At 45.7% G+C, this 20,878-nt stretch overlaps 1 protein-coding gene across 1 annotated transcript; it reads right to left on the bottom strand.

Annotated features, from left to right (window-relative positions):
- Nucleotides 1–1,006: 1,006 nt before the first annotated feature.
- LOC136540272 (LOB domain-containing protein 30-like) lies at nucleotides 1,007–3,243 on the bottom strand. Its single transcript, XM_066532271.1, has 2 exons — nucleotides 2,717–3,243; nucleotides 1,007–1,788 (listed from the first exon to the last, which is right to left on the bottom strand). Exons 1-2 carry the CDS (start codon nucleotides 3,071–3,073, stop codon nucleotides 1,339–1,341), a joined length of 807 nt encoding a protein of 268 aa, XP_066388368.1. The 5' UTR covers nucleotides 3,074–3,243; the 3' UTR covers nucleotides 1,007–1,338.
- Nucleotides 3,244–20,878: the final 17,635 nt, after the last annotated feature.

Below are 20,878 nucleotides of genomic sequence, written 5' to 3' on the forward strand. Positions count from 1 at the left end.
AAGCCTTCGATTCTGGTAGTGGTGGCTGAGTTTCATTTTATTATTCATTTTATTTAAGAGTTGCACTACTTCTGCCTTTTCCACGACAGAGTGGAAACCGGCCCCAGGAAACAGGGACATACGTTGGTCTACGACTACAAGTAAGCAACGACTGCGCAGGATAGTAACATGCAAACTATGGTCGAGTCAAAGTGTAATCCTTGACCGACTGACCAAAACCGAAGCCTTCATCAGCTCAAAGGCCCAAACCGAGGAGACAGTCATCTACATGTACATGTAGCTTTCTAGATGGATAGAATCTCATGACAAGTGAGCCTCTCATATCTGTAGTGTCACCAAATAGGAATGTCAATCATTTGCTGAGTTTTAATAAAGTAATCTCGTTATTTGAATTTGTGAGTTGTGTTGCTTTTTAGCTACTATAGTATTCCATCTGTCCAGAAAAGAATGCAATTATGGAAAGCATGTCAGTCAAATTAACTCAAGTTTGACCAAGTTTATAGAAAAAATATTAGCATTTATATCTTCAAATAAATTTATTACGAATATATATTATATAACTACTCTAATGATATTTATTTTGTTTAATGAGTGTTAATACATTTTTTATATAATTCTAGTCAAAGTTTGAATTGATTGACTCCTTGAGACGTGAGTATTGCATTCTTTTGTGGACCGAGGGGACAACTCTGTAGCTAATCGATTTTAACTGTGAGATGTGTGTTTATGTCTATATTTGAGACACTGAGGTTCTGGAATTCGACCTAGTAGTAGTGAATACTTTCTTAGCACATTTTTAACAAAAAAACTGATAGTCTTCAATAATTTCATCGTAATGCACACTACTCTCACTGGTTGTTAATTAAACGCTACTAGTTGCAAAAAAAAAAATCATGATGTGTACCAGTGTTGATGCATTCAGACTATGAAAACAGGAAACAAGATTAGTGATAGATAGATTTTGAACAATTAACAGTATATAAACCAGCATATCAAGAGGCTTTTCTCTTAATATAAAAGTCTTGCAAATTAATGGAACGGTGGCAAAGGTAATAATGTTACTAATACATGTCAATTCTAGTACTACTCTCGATGCCCAGCACTCTAGTTTTGTCTTGGAGCAAATATAATCAAACTGGAGCATATATCGAGCAAGTGGGCGCCATTGCACCCCAGCTGGTTAACAGGATGGATACGCGAAAACAGGCCAATGCTGCTTACCTACTCCTGCTGGCCATCCGCCCGTCACCGAACCCTATCTCCCTCGTTACTGCCGCGCGCCAACTCTCACCTTGTTCTCCACGGTTTTTGATCGATCGTTCTACTCCCCCATCCAGCTCATCTTGAGTGTGGCGGTGGCGGTGGCGGCGGCTGCTCGAGCTTCACGCCGCCTGACCGGTGGCGGTCCAGGAGCTCCCCCGCCAGCGACTGCAGGTCGTCGCCGCCGCCGCCGCCGCCTGAGCTTTCTGCCATGCCGTGGCCGCCGCCCGGCCTGACGGGCGCGCCATACGGCGCCTGTTGCCGGAGCTGGTGGTGCTGCTGTTGCGGCTGGTGGTGGTGCGGCTGCGCCGACTGGACCGCCCACTGCGGTGGCTGCGGCGGCGGGTCGAAGAGCGCGGACAGGTCGACGGTGGTGGGGACGCTGGTCGACGACGGCAGGTCCGAGATGGAGAACGGGCCTAGTGGCAGCGGCATCTGCGGCGGGGCCGGCAGCGGAGGCGGGGACGGAAGCTCCAGCGTGGCGAGGTGTGCTTGCAGGTAGGTCAGCTCGGCCTGGAGATTCACCACCTGGGGAAGGAAGGACGTGACATTCAGCACCAACAGTGAATTGTTACGTGCAAACTTGAAGCCATCATGTACATACAGATACAGATGCATATAATATGGAAAAGACACATCACACGGATGCAAATATGCTATGAATGAAATGAAAGGTCTCAAAGGAGGATCGCACGATGGACAAAAAAGAATGCGAGTTTGGATCTTCTATCTAGGAGGACTGCTACTGCTACTAGTACTAGTGGCGCTGGTGCTATTCTTTTCAGGGCCCATCGATCAGATCGGAAACCTGCACTGCACCACACCACTGGCAGCCAGCAGTAGCACTTCCTTGGAATTGGAAGGTTTTGTGCAGAGCCCAAGATATAATTAGTAGAAGATAGATATACACACATGCATACATACGCATGGTGTGTACGTGCGTGGCTTGACGGATGGAGGAGCGAGGGATCCGATCTACGGCCCGGATGCGACGGATGAGAAGTGCATATCATTCATCGCCGGGGCGCAGCAGCAGCAGGCAGGCCTCCCGGATTAGCGCTTGGCGTGCTTCTTTTTGCACTGCCGTTGCTTGGCTTGGCAGTGTTGATTTCCTCATGAAAGGGGACTTGCCTTCCTCGAGAAAGAAACACGACTGGCCGCTCCAGAATCTTATCTCAGAGACGGCGGATTCAGAAAAGACCCAGATCCACACGCGAAAACGAAGGGAAAATCATGCGATCACTGGTAGGCCTGGCCTACTAGTAGGCATCCATGATCAATCCATGCATGCATGCCAAGTTAGTAGATTTATTTCCGAACTGGTAGCTAATCTAATTAAAAAAAACCCAGCTACCTAGCTAGCGATCGATCGATCGAGCCCGTGGATGGATGTATGGATGATAGATCGAATCCAGCGATACTAGACAATCAATCATCGATCCTAGTATAGTAGTACCTGCTGCTGGAGCGCGAAGATGTGGGCGACGCAGCCGTAGACGGGGTCGCGGAGCCGAGCCTGGGCCTCGTAGCAGATGGTGACGACGGCGTCGAGGCGCTTGTGCGCCGGGATCTGGAGCAGCAGCTTGGACACGTTGCTGGCGCCGAACACCTTGTGCACCGCCGCGAAGTGCGCGGCGCCCTGCTCCGAGTCGAAGTAGGGCGCGAAGATGCAGCCGCTTACGCACTTGCGCCGGAGGAACTTGCAGGCGCCGCAGGGCCCGCCGCCGCCGCTTCCTCCAGGTCCAGGGCCTCCGCTGCCGCTGCCGCTCGGGCACCCGCCGCCAAGCGTGCTGGTGCCGCCTCCAGCGCTCATTGCCCTCAGGTGCCCTGCCCCCGAGGACGACCTTTTATCTATCTCCCTGCGTGCCTGCCTGCGCGCGGCCCTGCTCCAGTGGCCGGGGGTCGGCGGCCGGGCTTATACTAGTTATAGGCCGGGATAAACAATGGCGAGGGCAACTGGGGAAGGGAAGGCAGTGAGGGAGAGGGAGAGGGAGAGGGAGAGGGAGAAAGGAGGAAGAATGGGGGAGGGCAAGGAGGCCTGACAATATAGATAGAAGCGGGGGGAGCGAGGGCATATGTGTAAACATGGAAAAAGTCTCTCTCATCCCTTTTGGTGTTTGTCCTATTGGTGGAAGGTCATAGGCGTCACAGCTCCAATTTCCATTTTATTTATTTATTTCCTCCTCGTTTCTCTTTTTATTAATTGCTTCTTCCATATAAGCACATATATTCTCCTCAAAGTGGCTCTACAAGCCAAGCCAAGCCAAGCTTATATATGTGCCGCTTTGTTTTCGTGGCATTGATGATGAGACTTCAAAGGCACGGCATGGAAGAAGAAGAAGGCCTAGCGGCAGCAGCTGCTGCTGGTGCAGCTGGTACCAGTACCACACCACCCCCCCTCGACTCGATACCTCCTCGATCTCTTTCCCAGCTCCCTACACGGCTACACACTTCCCTTTCTGCATCTTTCGCTCTCTTAAGGGCTAGAAGATTGCGTGAAGCAAACATGTATGCGCGCGAGAGACCTCTCTATCTGGCTCCCTATTTGCATCGGCGATGCGTCGTCCAACGCACATGAATAGAAGCTACTCCTCTGTCCGTGAATAATATCACTACCAGTACCCCTGAAGATTTGGTAATAATGTACCGTAAATATAGAATATGAAAATACTAACATTTATTCTGCGATACTCTCTTTCTGTCCTAAAATAAATGTCATTCTTATTTTTTGAGGAGTCAAATATTTCTAACTTTAACCAAATGTATAAGAAAATATTAATAATTATAGTACATAATTAGTATTATTAGATAGATCGTTGAATAATAAATTATTTAAAAAATAATGTTGTTAATATTTTCTATAAACCTAACCAGGCATGCTTAACAAAGTTGGAACGGGCATGAATGCTGTAGCGATATTTCGCTTGTCTTAAAAATGGCTTGTTCGGCTTCTTTTTTCAGCCGGAACAGTGTTTTCCTCTCACAACAATTCAGCCGGAACAGTATTTTCAGCCAGTTTCAGCCAAGTTTCAGACCAGCGAACGGGGCCATTTTATTGTTCTCTCTGTCTAGAAAAAAAAACATTCACCGGTGACTACTGACTCGGTGCATGGGCTCGCTCGCAGTCAGTCGCCGAGCACAGCACAGCGAGCTCCTGCCGATCGAGGGGTCTCTCTCACACACATTCCGCTGCAACAGTGTCCGGCCGGCTCTAGTCCCCCACGCGATTTTTTTTATTTTTAACACTTTTTTTAAACTATTTTTAAAACTAACACTGTTTTTTTTTCTTCAAAACTAACACTTTTGGACGCGTCTGTTTGCACGACGCGGCTAATTCACGCTGCCGCGCCATGCATGGCGACGCAGCAGGGGGCAGTCAACGGCTGCGGCGACCGCTGACGTGGCAGGTTTGACGCGCCACCTGTCACGGCGCGGCGGGCCTGCCGCGCCACGTATTACGGCGCGACAGACCCCTTGTTCCCTCTCTCAGTGTCTCCGTCCTTAGACGAGAAAACGCACCGCCGCGACTCCTGCGGCCGCCACGCCCGCTGCGCCCCGCCCAGTGCGCCCGCGCCCGACGCGCCCCACCCGCCGCGACCCTAGCCGTCGCGGGCGCCGCCGTGTGCCCGTCCTCCCTCACTCCATCTCCATCTCCCCCTGTCTCGTTGCCTCCTTTACTCCCACCGCCGCCCCTCCATCTCCCCACTGTCGTGCGTCGCCCGTCCTCGTCGCCACCCCTCCATCTCTCCGCACTATCTCGAGCCGTGAAGGACATTGCTGCGCTACCCATTGTCGTCCTCCAGAAGGGGAGATTACCGTCGGCCGGCCGGCCATTGCCGCCGCCCTCCAGAAGTTGGCCGCTGCCGGCCGGCCATTGCCGCCGACGGCCACCTCCTTTCCATTGGTGGATTGTGGTGACCCATAATCTTTGTCGAGGTAATGCTCTTCTGCATCTTCGAGAATCCGCCGCATGACCAACGCAACTTCGGCCGCTACCTCCAATGGTTGCATAGGAGTACCCGCACACATATGCAGGCCCCCTACACTAACAAACCAATTGATGAGGACGAAGACGAGGATGACATCGCTGATGCATACGACGAGGCGACAAGGATGGAGACACAACTTCAGAGAGCCCCGCTACAGGGATACATGGTAAGAAATTTTAATTTTAATATAACTGCATGTCAGCGTTCCTATGAATTGTAGTGATACGAACTTACCTCGATTGTGTATGCAGGCAACACAGTTGACAAGTCTGTCCAACGAAGCAGCCGTGCGACTTCACAAGACCAGAGGGGAGCCGCACGGCATTCTACACATCTTCGTCAATGTACATTCTATTCTCAAAGCCATGACAGTGGTTAAATGGTTCCCATGACTCATTCATCCGTGTTTTCCTTTTTTGCAGAAAGTGAGGAGGAGCTGCAAGAAGCTGGCACAGAAGCTTAGCTACGTGGATACTCCATGGGAGATGCCCTATGACCCGGACCTATCTAGTTCGTTACGCTCGAGCACTATGTCGACATGAGCAGGTTTCTCTGACATGATGGCTGCTGGGACCTCTTATGTTCGTACTCCCAGCAATGCAGGCAAGGGTCCTACGGAGCACGACGTTGAAGAGGACGAGGATGAGGAGGACGAGGACGGGGAGGAGGACTACATGAGATTGGGATGTCTCAGCTTGGTGATGCACCATTTCCTACATAGTTCGATGAACAGGTACTTGAAACACCCTTCGCCATATACGTCACAATTACTTAAACGTTGTAAGTAACGATGCCTATATTGTAATTGCAGGGTCCTAGTTACACTCAGCAGTACCGCTAGGTGTACCGCCAGTGAGACCGTACCAAAGTTAGGTTCACCCCTAACGTGCTGCCTTCACGTCCGAAGAGGCAGCGATGTCCGCGGTACCCATATACTCCTAGGTCGTAGGAGTTCTTTAGGATGACATAATGCACTTGTACTCGGACACCCATATACCGATGGAACATGTAGTATGCCGAGTAATATCGAACTTATGTATTGATGAACTTGTATCGTAGTTATGACTTGCTGAACTTATGTCGAACAGAGGTATTGTTGAACTTGTGATGAACTTGGGACATATACAAGTTAGTATTGCTAAACTTGTGTATTGATTGTCTCGTGCACTTAACCTTCCTGCTGACCTATTCGTTAAACCAACACGATGAAATAACTTCGCTCATGTGAGAACATAACAGAAGTGTCTTATTCTATTTGTTGCCGCTTTGACCACCGTGCCATGGCTGGGGGCACATCAGCCTAGCCGCGTCGTGGACGGTGGCATAGTAAACCCATGCTGGGCGCTGGCCAGACTCCCTTCTGAGTGCATCAGCAGCAGCAAGATTTTGATGCATATAATTTAGGGGGGGTTCGAAAGATCGCAATGGTGAGAACAACTTTTTATTTATCCTTTTAAAAAAACAGAGCATAGACATGACACAAGGTCATTTGTGATTGGTACAGTCTTCTAGATAATATTTGGACAAGATGGTCACCAAACTAAAAGGAATATGCATGCCATATATCGTGGCTAATGTTTCTCTTGGTAACACTGGTACTCTATAGATTGTGGAAGAAACCTCTTTAGAAAACCCTTCTATCAGATATGCTTCATCAGGACACTACAGAACTAGCCCCACTTCATTGGTCACCAAGCATCTGTCGCCTAATGCTAGCAGGCACAATGAGACACGCTAAGATCCAAAAGTAATACCCGAATGTGTGACAATGACAAAAAGCAAAAGCATTATATACCGAGAACGTAACAAATACATGCAAATTGCAGCATTGTAATACTATTTTTTGTGGCATGTCCGTTACAAAAATTAAACAGTGTTGTTACATGGGTACAATACATAAATAGTTCAAATGAAACACAATGCAACACCGAGAAAGTTCTACTACAATACAAATACCAAATCTAAAGCATTGAACTAGCACACATGTACCAATCCTCTACCACACCTCTACAAATCCTCAGTCTGAAACATACTGAGTAAGCAATTCGTCGTCCTAGTATCGGTCCTCTATCACTACCTCATTGCTGTGGCTAGGCTCACCTGCATTGCCCTGATCTGCCTATTGCCTGTAGTAAGCTGTCTCCGCTTCACCTGTGGTCTCTGTGGCCTGAGTCAAGAACGCGTCCTCCTCCATCTAGCTCATGTGAGTAGGCTCACCTGCATTGCCCTGATTTGTCTGTCGCCTATAGTAAGCGGCTGTAACACCCCTGGTGTTAGTCTTGCCTAATTGCACTTGCATTTCCTGATCATGTGCATCATTCATCCATTCATGAGCATATATCACTTGAAACATGGGAAACATGACTTTGAAACAAAAGTATCATTTCAATTGTTTTTCATCGTTTCAGTACCTTTAGTGCTTGATTATTGTATGACCAATGTGTGGTATGGCTAAATACATTGTTAAACATCTTAGCTATGCTTAGAAAGTCATTAGGAACAATGTTCATGTTGATCATTTTGCCTAATTAAGATTTCCAATTCATGGTTTGACTTGTTTTGACCCTAGGACTTTTTGGTTTGACTGTTCAAAAAGTACCACTTAGAATGTTTGCATGTCTGAGCAACCTAAAACAAAGTTGTAGCAAATTATATGAGGAACAAAAAGTATTTGTGACCAAGTCATAAAAATGTGCACAACATGCTCAAAATGGTCCCACAAGTCAGAAATTGGGTTGAGTTCAACACTTAGAAATTTCTAAGTATAAACTCCAGTTTTTAGTTTCTTGAACACGACTTTGGCATGATTTTACTCTCTGTCCTTTGCGAATTAGACAGTGATCTCTAAATGAGTTTTGTAGCTGGCATGTAGGTGTACAACTTTTGTTTTGATTTCTTTCGCTAACACTCAACGGATTAGGAGATCGAGCATCATCTTTTCGCGCTGTCAGTCAGCCCTGTTGTTCTCTGAATCGCAGCTACAGTACCCGACCGGTTCAGAAGTTCACCGCCGCGTGGATGTCGCGCGTCGCCGGTCTTCTGCTCGCGCAGGCCACGCGCCGCGGCTGTTCTAGCACCGCTGGCCTCGCCTTAAGCCCCCGCGCGCCTGCCCGACCCGTTCACCGCTCGTTTTTCGTTTTCATTCGCCTTCTTCGCTCGCTCACAGCTCCACCGCAGCAGCCGCAGCAACTCCGACGAGCTCGCTCTTGCTCGCCGTCGCAAAATCGCTCACTACATCTTCATTGCAGTGCCGCCTTGTTCTCTTCTACCTCCTCCACCCTTGGCTGCACCGTCTGAGTTTTGGTAAGGGCGCATTGTCCGTTCCCGACACCGCCGCCATGCGCGTGTCCTCACCGGAGTTGAGGCCGCCGTGGTTGGGGTAGCTAGGGACTCTTACGTCTTCTTCTAGTTGCTTAGATAGCTCCATAGTAGTCTAGTAAAGCTTGTACCAAGCTTGGTTGTGGCAATGGGAGTTCGCCGTCGCCGGAGTGCCGCAGCGATCTCGCTACCGCCCGCCGTTGCAGACGCCGTCGTTGCTAGGGTACGGTAGAGGTTGAAATGAAGGTATGGATGGGTGCGCATAGTTGTGGGGAGCACGCCGGTGCCATCGGGTTCACCGGAGAACTCACCGTCGGCGAATTTCGCAGCTGCCGCGCCGTCGTCTCCTCCGTCCCCTGTTTTCTCTCGCTGTCGCGCGGGTCCCATTTGCCAGTCGCCGCTGCTGAGAGGAAGCCGGTGCTGGGCTGGACCATTCTGGGCCGTGTGCGCGCACAGTCGTGGGCCGCCTAAGCCGTTCGGGCTGGCCCAGTAGCGTTTGAATAAATGGTTTCAATTTATTCTTTATTATTTGAAATTTGAAATGGTTTGAAAAATGTTTGAGTACTCAAAGTTGTTTCAAATCTATTGAGATAAATTTGTCTAGGTTCCTTATCATCAGATCTACTTGGGAAAAATTGTGCATGTCATTTTGAGATACTTTGCTGTAGAATTTTATTTAATCATGAATATTGCTGATAACTTGAAAAATATGTAGAAAAATCTATAGGCTTCAGAAAAATATGATTCCAATTTTGTTAATCTTCTTATGTCATGTATTTCCTAGGAAAAATATGTTTCATGCATGTGCTGTGGGAAAATTTTGAGGTGTAATTCAAGTACCTTTAATGGCTGATTTTTGTTATTTTTGCTAGAGAACAAATTTTGTATAAAACATGCCTGTGACAATTTTTGTACAGTTATTGTATGCTATGAAGAACCTAGGAAAAATATTAATTCTGTTGTTTGACACTTTTCATAGTACAAAGTAATTTCATGCTCATTTTTAAGCTATAGCTTGTCATTTTTGTGTAGGATAGTTTACTTATCCAAATGCCATGAAATTTTTATGGTAATTTGTTTAGGATAGTATTATGCTACTGTAATTTTCTCAGATTTTTAGGAGCATCAGAAATATATGTTGCTATTCAAACCTATTATTAATTAGGGTTTAAGCAAGTGTTGCTTTAAGTATAATTAAGAAATTAGTAAAGCTTTGGTGTATCTTTGAAGCATTTCATAAGATATGTTGACTTAACATATTAGTAGTAGAAGAGAATGCAGTAGATGACATGTGCTTGTAGTATAGTTTCTTGGATGATGTTGACTACCTTGCATTTAAACATATCCATTGCATTCATCTCCTTCGATGCACCGTTTGCATAATCACTTACGCGCATTGCATCATACAGGATCGCAAACCGAGAACCCAGTCGTCATACCCGAGGAGCCCGAGGAGCAGCTCGAGGTGCAGCAGCAGAAAGTGCCAGAAGCCGACGAGGAGGACGTTGAGGAACTTCCGGAGTGCCCCGATCACCGTCCGAGCTCTTTCGAGAGAGGCAAGCCCCGGAGCATTTTTCTCCCAGTTTGTGATTATTTAATTAAATGCTTTACTTTAATTGATGCATTATGTTCAGGAGTTGTTTGCAACCGTTGCTGCATTATACCTTGTCTACCTTTGTTATACTATATCCTTGTTACCCTGGTATCCGCAGTCAAGTCAATGCTTAGCTGGCTTAGACCGGTAGAAGTTAGGTGATTTCCTGTCACCTGCGAGCTATAGGTGGTTACCTGGATCTGCTTGGATGACTATGAAGTCATGGTATAACTAAGTGTTAAATGAAGTTGAGACCGGACGGAGACTTGTAGAGTTTTGGACTGTAGTGTTTTCCGTCTGTGTCGATTAAGGACCGACCGTTGTTGGGCCTCAAGTCATGTTGAACGCATGCCTTACATTTAGCTGGCCGGATAAAGTACCTTCCGACCGCGAAGCTGGGAGATTTTTCGGGCCAAGTAGATTGCCCGCAACGCACTGTGCCGGAGCAGGTGTGGTAGGACACGGGGGCGGGATGATAAGACCAAAGTGTAGTCGGTCGGCCCCCGGGTACATGTGGTTCCTGGCAAACTCGAGATTCCTGGAAAGTTGACTCGATGATCAATATCTCACTTTAGCGGGTGAGTGAGGTTTGTGTAAGGAATAAATCACCAGCTGGTTAGGAATCGATTCGAATCGCCATCGCTCCTGGATAGTGACCACTTGACTTGAGTTACTTCATCGTAGTAAATGTTTATGGAACACTTGGACAGTTATAATGAATATGACAGTATGGAAGTTATTTAATGATCGTTGGTTATCATTATCTGCTTAATCACATGTTCACTCTAGTATAGGTGCAAATCTAGTCGACAGGTTAATAATAATTAACTTGGCAAAAATGCTTTTCTAAAGGTTCTCGAAATGCTAAAAATGCTTCTTTTTGCAAATGAGTCAGCTACCCTATTATAAAGCCCTTCATAATCCTTGGTGTCATTTATTTTTGGTTATGTCGGGTAAGTCTAGCTGAGTACCTTCTTGTACTCAGGGTTTTATTCCCACTTGTTGCAGATGGGCAGATGTATTACGGCTACTGTATCAACTGCCTTTATCCTGCGATGGGTGATGCTTAGGACCATGGGCATGGTCATTCCTTACGTCTCATCTGATGCTTTTGCTGAAGATGATCATTCGTTGGCACTATATTTAAACTCCGCGTGAGTGTGTGTGTGGTTTGAATAAATGACTTCCGCTACTTTTATTCGAACTGGTTTGTAATAACTATGTTTAAACTCTGATGTATCTGTGATGCGAACTTTTATGTAAGTTGTGATGGTGACCGCTAAACTTATTACGATCATGGCTGGGACACGAGTTGGTTTGAAATCCTTCGTGATTTCACGGACTACTGGGTTATACGGGCTTAAGTTTGTTCAATCGTCTGCTCTGGTGGATGATTTTCTTACTTAATTTCGTATAATTGGTCGGTTCTGTCACAGCTAGTATCAGAGCATGGTTTAGCGTGTTACTGTTCACAAGTGTATTTAAAACAAAAAGGCATTTGAAAAACGTGATTTTAAAACTATAAAGTGTGCCAGTGATCATATCCGTTATGCCCAGTTAAGGACTTTAGGTGGCTTAATTAAATACTGACTGGGGTTCTTGCATCATATTTCTCTTTCGTCACTCATACGACGTGCTATTGTATGAGTGCCACTTGTTTGAGTGGTAATGTATGGATCATTGCCTCTACGCCTCGGTAAGTGTGAGTTGTGAGAGCATGATCGGATACACTGCCGATCTAGGGTGAATGCTTATATGATGCTAGAGTAATTACATGTTCTACACATGTTTTACAAAGGTATCTCATGAATGGGTCTTCCGTCTGTTGAGGCGATGTTGTCAATAGGACGATGGTTCGGGTAGTTACTAGCGTTGTACACGTATTTGGGGATTCGTGTAGAGCGTGTAGATAAAACTTTACTACTTTTATGCATTCATTAGGAATTGGGCTGAAATGAATTTTCTGTAGGTACATAACAACGCTATCGTGTAGAACGTATTAGCTACGTATTGAGAGATCGTTGTATGCCACCGAATTCATCGTTAGAAATTATTTATTTCCTAAGTTTGTGAGAACGTACGACACGTACATACATCATGTTACTTGTGCATCTCATCATCTCATGCATTCCTCCCCTTATAAATTGATTATCTCATTTTGATAAAAGATGTATCACCAAAAATATGTTTCCCCGAGGTAATAAAAGAACTTTTGCTACAGATGGCCCGCACGAAGCAGACCGCCCGTAAATCCACTGGAGGAAGAGCACCCCGACGTCCGTTGGCCCTGAGGGAGCACCGCACCACGGACACCTTCTTGAGCGAGTTTGGCATGCCAACTTTGCTTTGGAGAGTGCTCCATGATGTGGGGTACCCAGAGGGTCAAGAGCCGGTGTACTCATGGAATGAGAGCCAGTTAGCAGAGGATGGACTTGTAGTGGTGGAGATCACGGTTCCTGCTCTCGGTGATGCTCTAGATTGGGATGGTTGGCATTTGGAGTTTGAGGGTCGCACTTCAGCTGAGGGTGCAGAGGGAGCAGCCTTCTGTGTCATCAAGGACATCATGAGCAGATTTCCCAGTGAGCTTGCAGCAGCTCTGGCTGGTACTTTTCCTAGGGATGATCCTCGTGATGCCATTTGGGTTCAGCCTCAGGGAAGCGCATTGGTCAGAGGTCCAGCTGAAGGACAGGCTAGCGACAACCAGGCAATAAGTGCTATGTTCGCCGCCATCAGAGCGTATGAGGGTCTCGAGAGTACCTACTGGACTTTGACTGGTTTGCGTAGTGAGGATAAGCTCAAAGGGAAGAAGCAGAAGAAGAGACAGGCACGTGCTATAGCTAGCTTGCAGGAGCAGTTGACTGATATGAACTTACAGAGAGATCAGGCGGTTGAGAGAGGTGATAGAGCTATGCAGCGGGTGCATACGTTGACTCAATCCAACAACAATGCAGACCGTATGATTGGACAGCTGGTTTAGGAAAGGAATGAAGCCTGGAACGCAAGAAACCTTCTGCTGCAGAGGGTCGATGAGCTAGAGGAATACAACGGCTACTTGCACGAGGAGTTTCACGCGCTCTACAATGGGGTTGGCCCATATGCTCCATCGAACGCCGCTGGCATGGACATCGATGACGACAACCAGGATGAGCCTACAGTTTCACCTGGAGGCGATGGTGATGTCTCCGATCCCGACGATGGCCCCGAGGAGTAGGCTAGTTGCCTTGCGCTAGTATCTAGGTCTCGTCGCGATGGCATTTCTTTTGTTGGCATGTAATCTATCGTATGTTGCTTCGAACGTATGAGACTTGGCATGTGGCTGGAACTTGATTTTTGAATGCGATATCTGAACGCATAAAAAGTCCAGTGTATGTATGCTGGCAATGTGACTGTATGGACGCGATGTTTGCCGTTGAAGTAATTCGATTAAGTGTTGTTGTTTTAATTGGGATGCGATTGTTGTGCCTCTGTTTTATTGTATGAGTTTATTCTCTCCAGTAAATTCAGTACGGCATAAATTTTTCCTTCACTCGCAATTATTACAGCTTCACTCAATCGTTACTTGTTGCTGAAATATGCAGATGACAAATACTCGCCGAACCATGTATGAGGCCGCTGAGCCTGGTGCCAACGGTGCGGGGACCGGTGGTGGTGGTGGTGGTGGAAACCACGGCAACAACAATGAACCTCCCTATGAACCGCATTTGTCACCTCCTCCCCCGTTTACCCCTGAGATGTTCCTCGCACAGCTGCTCGGGAGTCAGCGCAACGCGGAACAATCCTAGAAGAACATGGAGGATCTTCTTCGAACCATCGCCAACAACGTTCAACGTGGTAACAATCAAGGTGGTGGCATGGGAGTGAACCAATATAGCAGTTTCAAAGATTTCATGGACACCAGGCCGCTAGTATTCAAGGAAGCAATAGAGCCACTCGATGCTGAGGAATGGATCAACATGATGGAAGATAAATTCCGTGTGTTGAGGATGACTGAGGTTCTAAAAACGGAGTATGCTGCACTTCAATTGCAAGGACCAGCGGAAATGTGGTGGAAGCACCATCATACTACCTTCCCTCCAAATGCTCAGATTTCTTGGAGAGAGTTTGCTGAGGCCTTCCGTGGAGCCTATATTCCACCAGGGCTGACCAAGATGAAGTTGGGAGAGTTTCTAGCGTTGAACCAGGGCACCAAAACCGTGACACAATACCTGCATGCCTTCAACAACTTGTGTCGCTATGCTCCCGACATGGTTGACACAGATGCTAAAAGGATAGCCAGTTTTAAGAGGGGTCTCAATCCAAAAATGATGAAGCATGTTGGTACCAACAAACGTGTTAGATTCAATGACTTCATCAGCGACTGTCTAAAGCAGGAGAAGAATAACAACGCCAGCACCGTAGCCAAGACACGTAAGAGAGCCTTTGAAGGTGGGCCGTCTCAAGCTAGAGCCCCTATGGGGGGTCGTCCCCCATATCGCCCATTGGCACCTGGCGCTAGGTTTCGGCCACCTCAGCCAAGAAGTCAGAATTTCCGTGGACCTCAAAAGCCGTACAAGATGGCAGTACAGCCCAACAAAGCAGCCGCAACTATGGTACAAGGCAGTTCCAAGGGAGCTGTGGGATCTGCCGGGACAGTGAGAGGACCCTGTTATAACTGTGATCAGCCCGATCATTTCTCGAGGTTTTGTCCATACCCGCCCAAAAAGAAGCAGCAGACTTATAATGCTAGAATGCATAGTACGACAGTGGATGAAATTCCAGAGGGAGAGCCCATCACTGCTGGTAAGTTTCCTGTCAACGAAAACCCTGCAGTTGTTCTATTTGATTCTGGATCATCGCATTCTTTTATGAGTCAAGCATTTGCACAGAAACATGGACAACGATGCACAGAATTGGGTTATGGGTACCGTATAAGCTCAGCAGGGGCTGATGTTTTGACCAACCAGATGATTCGAGGGGCAACCCTTGAATTAGGTAGCAGGAAGTTCTGAGTGAACTTGATAGTTATACCTGGGTTAGTCTTGGATGTCATTATAGGGATGAATTGGATGAAGGATTGGGGAGCAGTCATAGATACTGGAAGTCAAGTACTTACCCTTAAGGATCCCCTGGGTGAGGGTACTTTCCAAGTACCATTGCCTCGGAGAACAGATCTGATAAGTGTTACATGTGCTACGGCAGTCATTCCTATTCATCAGATTCCGGTAGTGTGTGAATTTCCGGATGTATTCCCGGATGAGCTACCTGGTCTTCCGTCAGATAGGGAGATTGAGTTTGGAATCGAGCTAGTCCTCGGAACAGCTCCGATTTCAAGGAGGCCCTATCGGATGCCTCCAGATGAGTTAGCTGAGCTGAAGAAGCAATTAGAAGATTTGTCAAAAAAGGGGTTTATTCGGCCAAGCAAGTCTGAATGGGGATGTCCCGCTTTGTTTGTGAAAAAGAAGAAGGAGGGCACGTTGAGAATGTGCGTAGATTATAGGCCACTCAATGCTGTGACCGTCAAGAATAAATATCCCTTGCCACATATTGATGTTCTGTTTAACCAATTATCCAAGGCCAAGGTGTTCTCAAAAATAGATTTGAGATCCGGTTACTATCAGATTAAGATTAGGCCACAGGATATACCGAAAACTGCATTTTCCACCAGATACGGGTTGTATGAGTATCTTGTCATGTCTTTTGGCTTGACAAATGCTCCTGCATACTTTATGTTTTTGATGAATACAGTTTTCATGCCAGAATTGGATAAATTTGTGGTAGTATTCATCGATGACATTCTGGTGTACTTCGAGAACGAGAAAGATCATGAAGAGCATCTGAGAACTGTCTTGACCAGACTTAGAGATCATAAATTGTATGCTAAGTTTAGCAAATGCGAATTCTGGTTGAAGGAAGTTCCTTTCCTTGGTCACATTCTGTCAGAGAATGGAGTTTCAGTCGATCTAAGTAAGGTGCAAGAAGTTATGAATTGGAAAGCACCGACCACAGTTCCTGAGATTAGAAGTTTCTTAGGACTAGCGGGTTATTACCGTTGCTTTATACCAGATTTCTCGAAGATCGCCAAACTGATGACAAGCCTCCTACAGAAGGATCATAAGTTTGTGTGGACAGAGGAGTGTGAAGCAGCTTTCCACACTTTGCGGAAACTGTTGACCACTGCTCCTGTTCTAGCACAACCGGATATCGAGAAACCATTTGATGTGTTTTGCGACGCATCGAAGACTGGATTGGGTTGTGTTCTTATGCAAGAAAGGAGAGTCATAGCTTATGCATCACGTCAATTGAGAAAGCATGAGGTCAACTATCCAACACATGATCTTAAACTTGCTGCAGTTGTGCACGCCCTAAAAATTTGGAGACATTATCTACTTGGTAATGTGTGCAATATTTTCACGGATCACAAGAGTCTTAAGTATATCTTTACCCAACCAGAGCTAAACATGAGACAGCGCAGATGGTTGGAATTGATAAAGGATTACAACTTGAATGTGCAATATCATCCTGGTAAAGCCAATGTAGTGGCAGATGCTTTGAGCAGAAAGTCACATTATTTAAATGTGCAGCCATTACTTGAAGATGGGTTCGATCTAATGCATCCTGCTGTATTACATAGTATTCAGATTAGTTGCTCTTTGGAGAGTAAGATAATAGAAGGCCAGAAAACCGACAAGGGAATATTCCATATCAAAGAGAAACTAAAAGAAAAGCCGTCTCAACACTTTAAAGTGGATGAACAGGGTGTGTTGTGGTTTGACAACCGTCTTGTGGTTCCCAAGGATCGAGAGCGTAGGAATAAACTCATGGATGAAGCTCACCTTTCTAAGCTATCTATCCATCCCGGAAGTAGTAAGATGTATCAAGAACTAAGATCTCGCTATTGGTGGACCAAAATGAAGAAAGAAATTACAGCATATGTTGTCAGATGTGACACATGTTGTCGAGTGAAAGCAATTCACATGAAACCTACCGGTATGTTGCAACCCTTATCAGTCCCTAGTTGGAAGTGGGACGATATCAGTATGGATTTTATCACGGGTTTGCCCACTACTCAAAAAGGACATGATTCGATTTGGGTAATTGTGGACCGTCTTACCAAGATCGCTCATTTCTTGCCTATCAAAACAGATTATCGACCACCTCAATATGCCGAGAAGTATATCGCAGAAATTGTGAGGTTGCATGGTATACCAAAGACCATAGTATCTGATAGAGGCTCACAGTTCACAACCCACTTTTGGGAACATTTACACAAAGGCTTGGGAACTAGTTTGATTCGCAGTACCGCTTATCATCCTCAGACAGATGGTCAGACTGAATGAGTAAATGCTGTTTTGGAGGATATGTTAAGAGCCTGTGTATTGTCTTCCAAGGGATCATGGGAGTCATGGTTACCGTTAGCTGAGTTCTCTTATAATAATAGTTATCAAGAAAGCATCAAGATGGCCCCATTTGAAGCTTTATATGGCAGAAAATGTAGAACACCATTAAATTGGGTCGAGCCTGGTGATAGAAGATATTATGGCATTGACTTTGTAGAAGAAGCCGAGAAGAAAGTTCATATTATTCAGCAGAATATGAAAGCGGCCCAATCACGTCAGAAAAGCTATGCAGACAGAAGAAGAAGACCCCTTATGTTTGAAGTTGGTGACTATGTTTATCTGAAAGTCACGCCAATGAAGAAGAAAAGGTTTGGAATCCGAAGAAAGCTTGCCGCGAGATTCGTAGGACCATACAAGATCTTGGAACGAAGAGGTCCGGTAGCCTACAAGTTAGAGTTACCTAAAACAATGAGTACCGTTTTCCTAGTTTTCCATGTATCACATCTCAAGAAATGTTTGCATGTTCCGGAGGAAAGAATAGAACCTCGAGGTATTCGACTCAAATCAGATTTGGTGTATCGTGAACAACCAGTCTGAGTGTTAGACACGAAGGAACGTGCTACTCAGAATAGTGTGGTGAAAACATACAAGATACAGTGGGATCATCATGATGAGGGAGATGCAACTTGGGAAACAGGAGAGTATCTACAAAAAGCTTATGAAGAATTTTATAACAAATGGTTCGTAACCCAAATCTCGGGATGAGATTTTTATAAGGGGGGAGGGCTGTAACACCCCTGGTGTTAGTCTTGCCTAATTGCACTTGCATTTCCTGATCATGTGCATCATTCATCCATTCATGAGCATATATCACTTGAAACATGGAAAACATGACTTTGAAACAAAAGTATCATTTCAATTATTTTTCATCGTTTCAGTACCTTTAGTGCTTGATTATTGTATGACCAATGTGTGGTATGGCTAAATACATTGTTAAACATCTTAGCTATGCTTAGAAAGTCATTAGGAACAATGTTCATGTTGATCATTTTGCCTAATTAAGATTTCCAATTCATGGTTTGACTTGTTTTGACCCTAGGACTTTTTGGTTTGACTGTTCAAAAAGTACCACTTAGAATGTTTGCATGTCTAAGCAACCTAAAACAAAGTTGTAGCAAATTATATGAGGAACAAAAAGTATTTTGTGACCAAGTCATAAAAATGTGCACAACATGCTCAAAATGGTCCCACAAGTCAGAAATTGGGTTGAGTTCAACAATTAGAAATTTCTAAGTATAAACTCCAGTTTTCAGTTTCTTGAACACGACTTTGGCATGATTTTACTCTCTGTCCTTTGCGAATTAGACAGTGATCTCTAAATGAGTTTTGTAGCTAGCATGTAGGTGTACAACTTTCGTTTTGATTTCTTTCGCTAACACTCAACGGATTAGGAGATCGAGCATCATCTTTTCGCGCTGTTAGTCAGCCCTGTTGTTCTCTGAATTGCAGCTACAGTACCCGACCGGTTCAGAAGTTCACTACCGCGTGGATGCCGCGCGTCACCGGTCTTTTGCTCGCGTAGGCCACGCGCCGCGGCCGTTCTAGCACCACTGGCCTCGCCTTAAGCCCCCGCGCGCCTGCCCGACCCGTTCACCGCTCGTTTTTCGTTTTCATTCTCCTTCTTCGCTCGCTCATAGCTCCACCGCAGCAGCCGCAGCAACTCCGACGAGCTCGCTCTTGCTCGCCGTCACAAAATCGCTCACTACATCTTCATTGCAGTGCCGCCTTGTTCTCTTCTACCTCCTCCACCCTTGGCTGCACCGTCTGAGTTTTGGTAAGGGCGCATTGTCTGTTCCCGACATCGCCGCCATGCGCGTGTCCTCACCGGAGTTGAGGCCGCCGTGGTTGGGGTAGCTAGGGACTCTTACGTCTTCTTCTAGTTGCTTAGATAGCTCCATAGTAGTCTAGTAAAGCTTGTACCAAGCTTGGTTGTGGCAATGGGAGTTCGCCGTCGCCGGAGTGCCGCAGCGATCTCGCTGCCGCCCGCCGTTGCTGACGCCGTCGTTGCTAGGGTATGGTAGAGGTTGAAATGAAGGTATGGATGGGTGCGCATAGTTGTGGGGAGCACGCCGGTGCCGTCGGGTTCACCGGAGAACTCGCCGTCGGCGAATTTCGCAGCTACCGCGCCGTCGTCTCCTCCGTCCCCTGTTTTCTCTCGCTGTCGCGTGGGTCCCATTTGCCAGTCGCCGCTGCTGAGAGGAAGCCGGTGCTGGGCTGCGCCGTTCTGGGCCATGTGCGCGCACAGTCGTGGGCCGCCTAAGCCGTTCGGGCTGGCCCAGTAGCGTTTGAATAAATGGTTTCAATTTATTCTTTATTATTTGAAATTTGAAATGGTTTGAAAAATGTTTGAGTACTCAAAGTTGTTTCAAATCTGTTGAGATAAATTTGTCTAGGTTCCTTATCATCAGATCTACTTGGGAAAAATTGTGCATGTCATTTTGAGATACTTTGCTATAGAATTTTATTTAATCATGAATATTGCTGATAACTTGAAAAATATGTAGAAAAATCTATAGGCTTCAGAAAAATATGATTCCAATTTTGTTAATCTTCTTATGTCATGTATTTCCTAGGAAAAATATGTTTCATGCATGTGTTGTGGGAAAATTTTGAGGTGTAATTCAAGTACCTTTAATGGCTGATTTTTGTTATTTTTGCTAGAGAACAAATTTTGTATAAAACATGCCTGTGACAATTTTTGTACAGTTATTGTATGCTATGAAGAACCTAGGAAAAATATTAATTCTGTTGTTTGACACTTTTCATAGTACAAAGCAATTTCATGCTCATTTTTAAGCTATAGCTTGTCATTTTTGTGTAGGATAGTTTACTTATCCAAATGCCATGAAATTTTTATGGTAGTTTGTTTAGGATAGTATTATACTACTGTAATTTTCTTAGATTTTTAGGAGCATCAGAAATATATGTTGCTATTCAAACCTATTATTAATTAGGGTTTAAGCAAGTGTTGCTTTAAGTATAATTAAGAAATTAGTAAAGCTTTGGTGTATCTTTGAAGCATTTCATAAGATATGTTAACTTAACATATTAGTAGTAGAAGAGAATGCAGTAGATGACATGTGCTTGTAGTATAGTTTCTTGGATGATGTTGACTACCTTGCATTTAAACATATCCATTGCATTCATCTCCTTCGATGCACCGTTTGCATAATCACTTACGCGCATTGCATCATACAGAATCGCAAACCAAGAACCCAGTCGTCATACCCAAGGAGCCCGAGGAGCAGCTCGAGGTGCAGCAGCAGAAAGTGCCAGAAGCCGACGAGGAGGACGTTGAGGAACTTCCGGAGTGCCCCGATCACCGTTCGAGCTCTTTCGAG

Source organism: Miscanthus floridulus, chromosome 2, assembly GCF_019320115.1.
Source record: "Miscanthus floridulus cultivar M001 chromosome 2, ASM1932011v1, whole genome shotgun sequence".
In the NCBI taxonomy this organism is placed as follows: Eukaryota; Viridiplantae; Streptophyta; class Magnoliopsida; order Poales; family Poaceae; genus Miscanthus; species Miscanthus floridulus.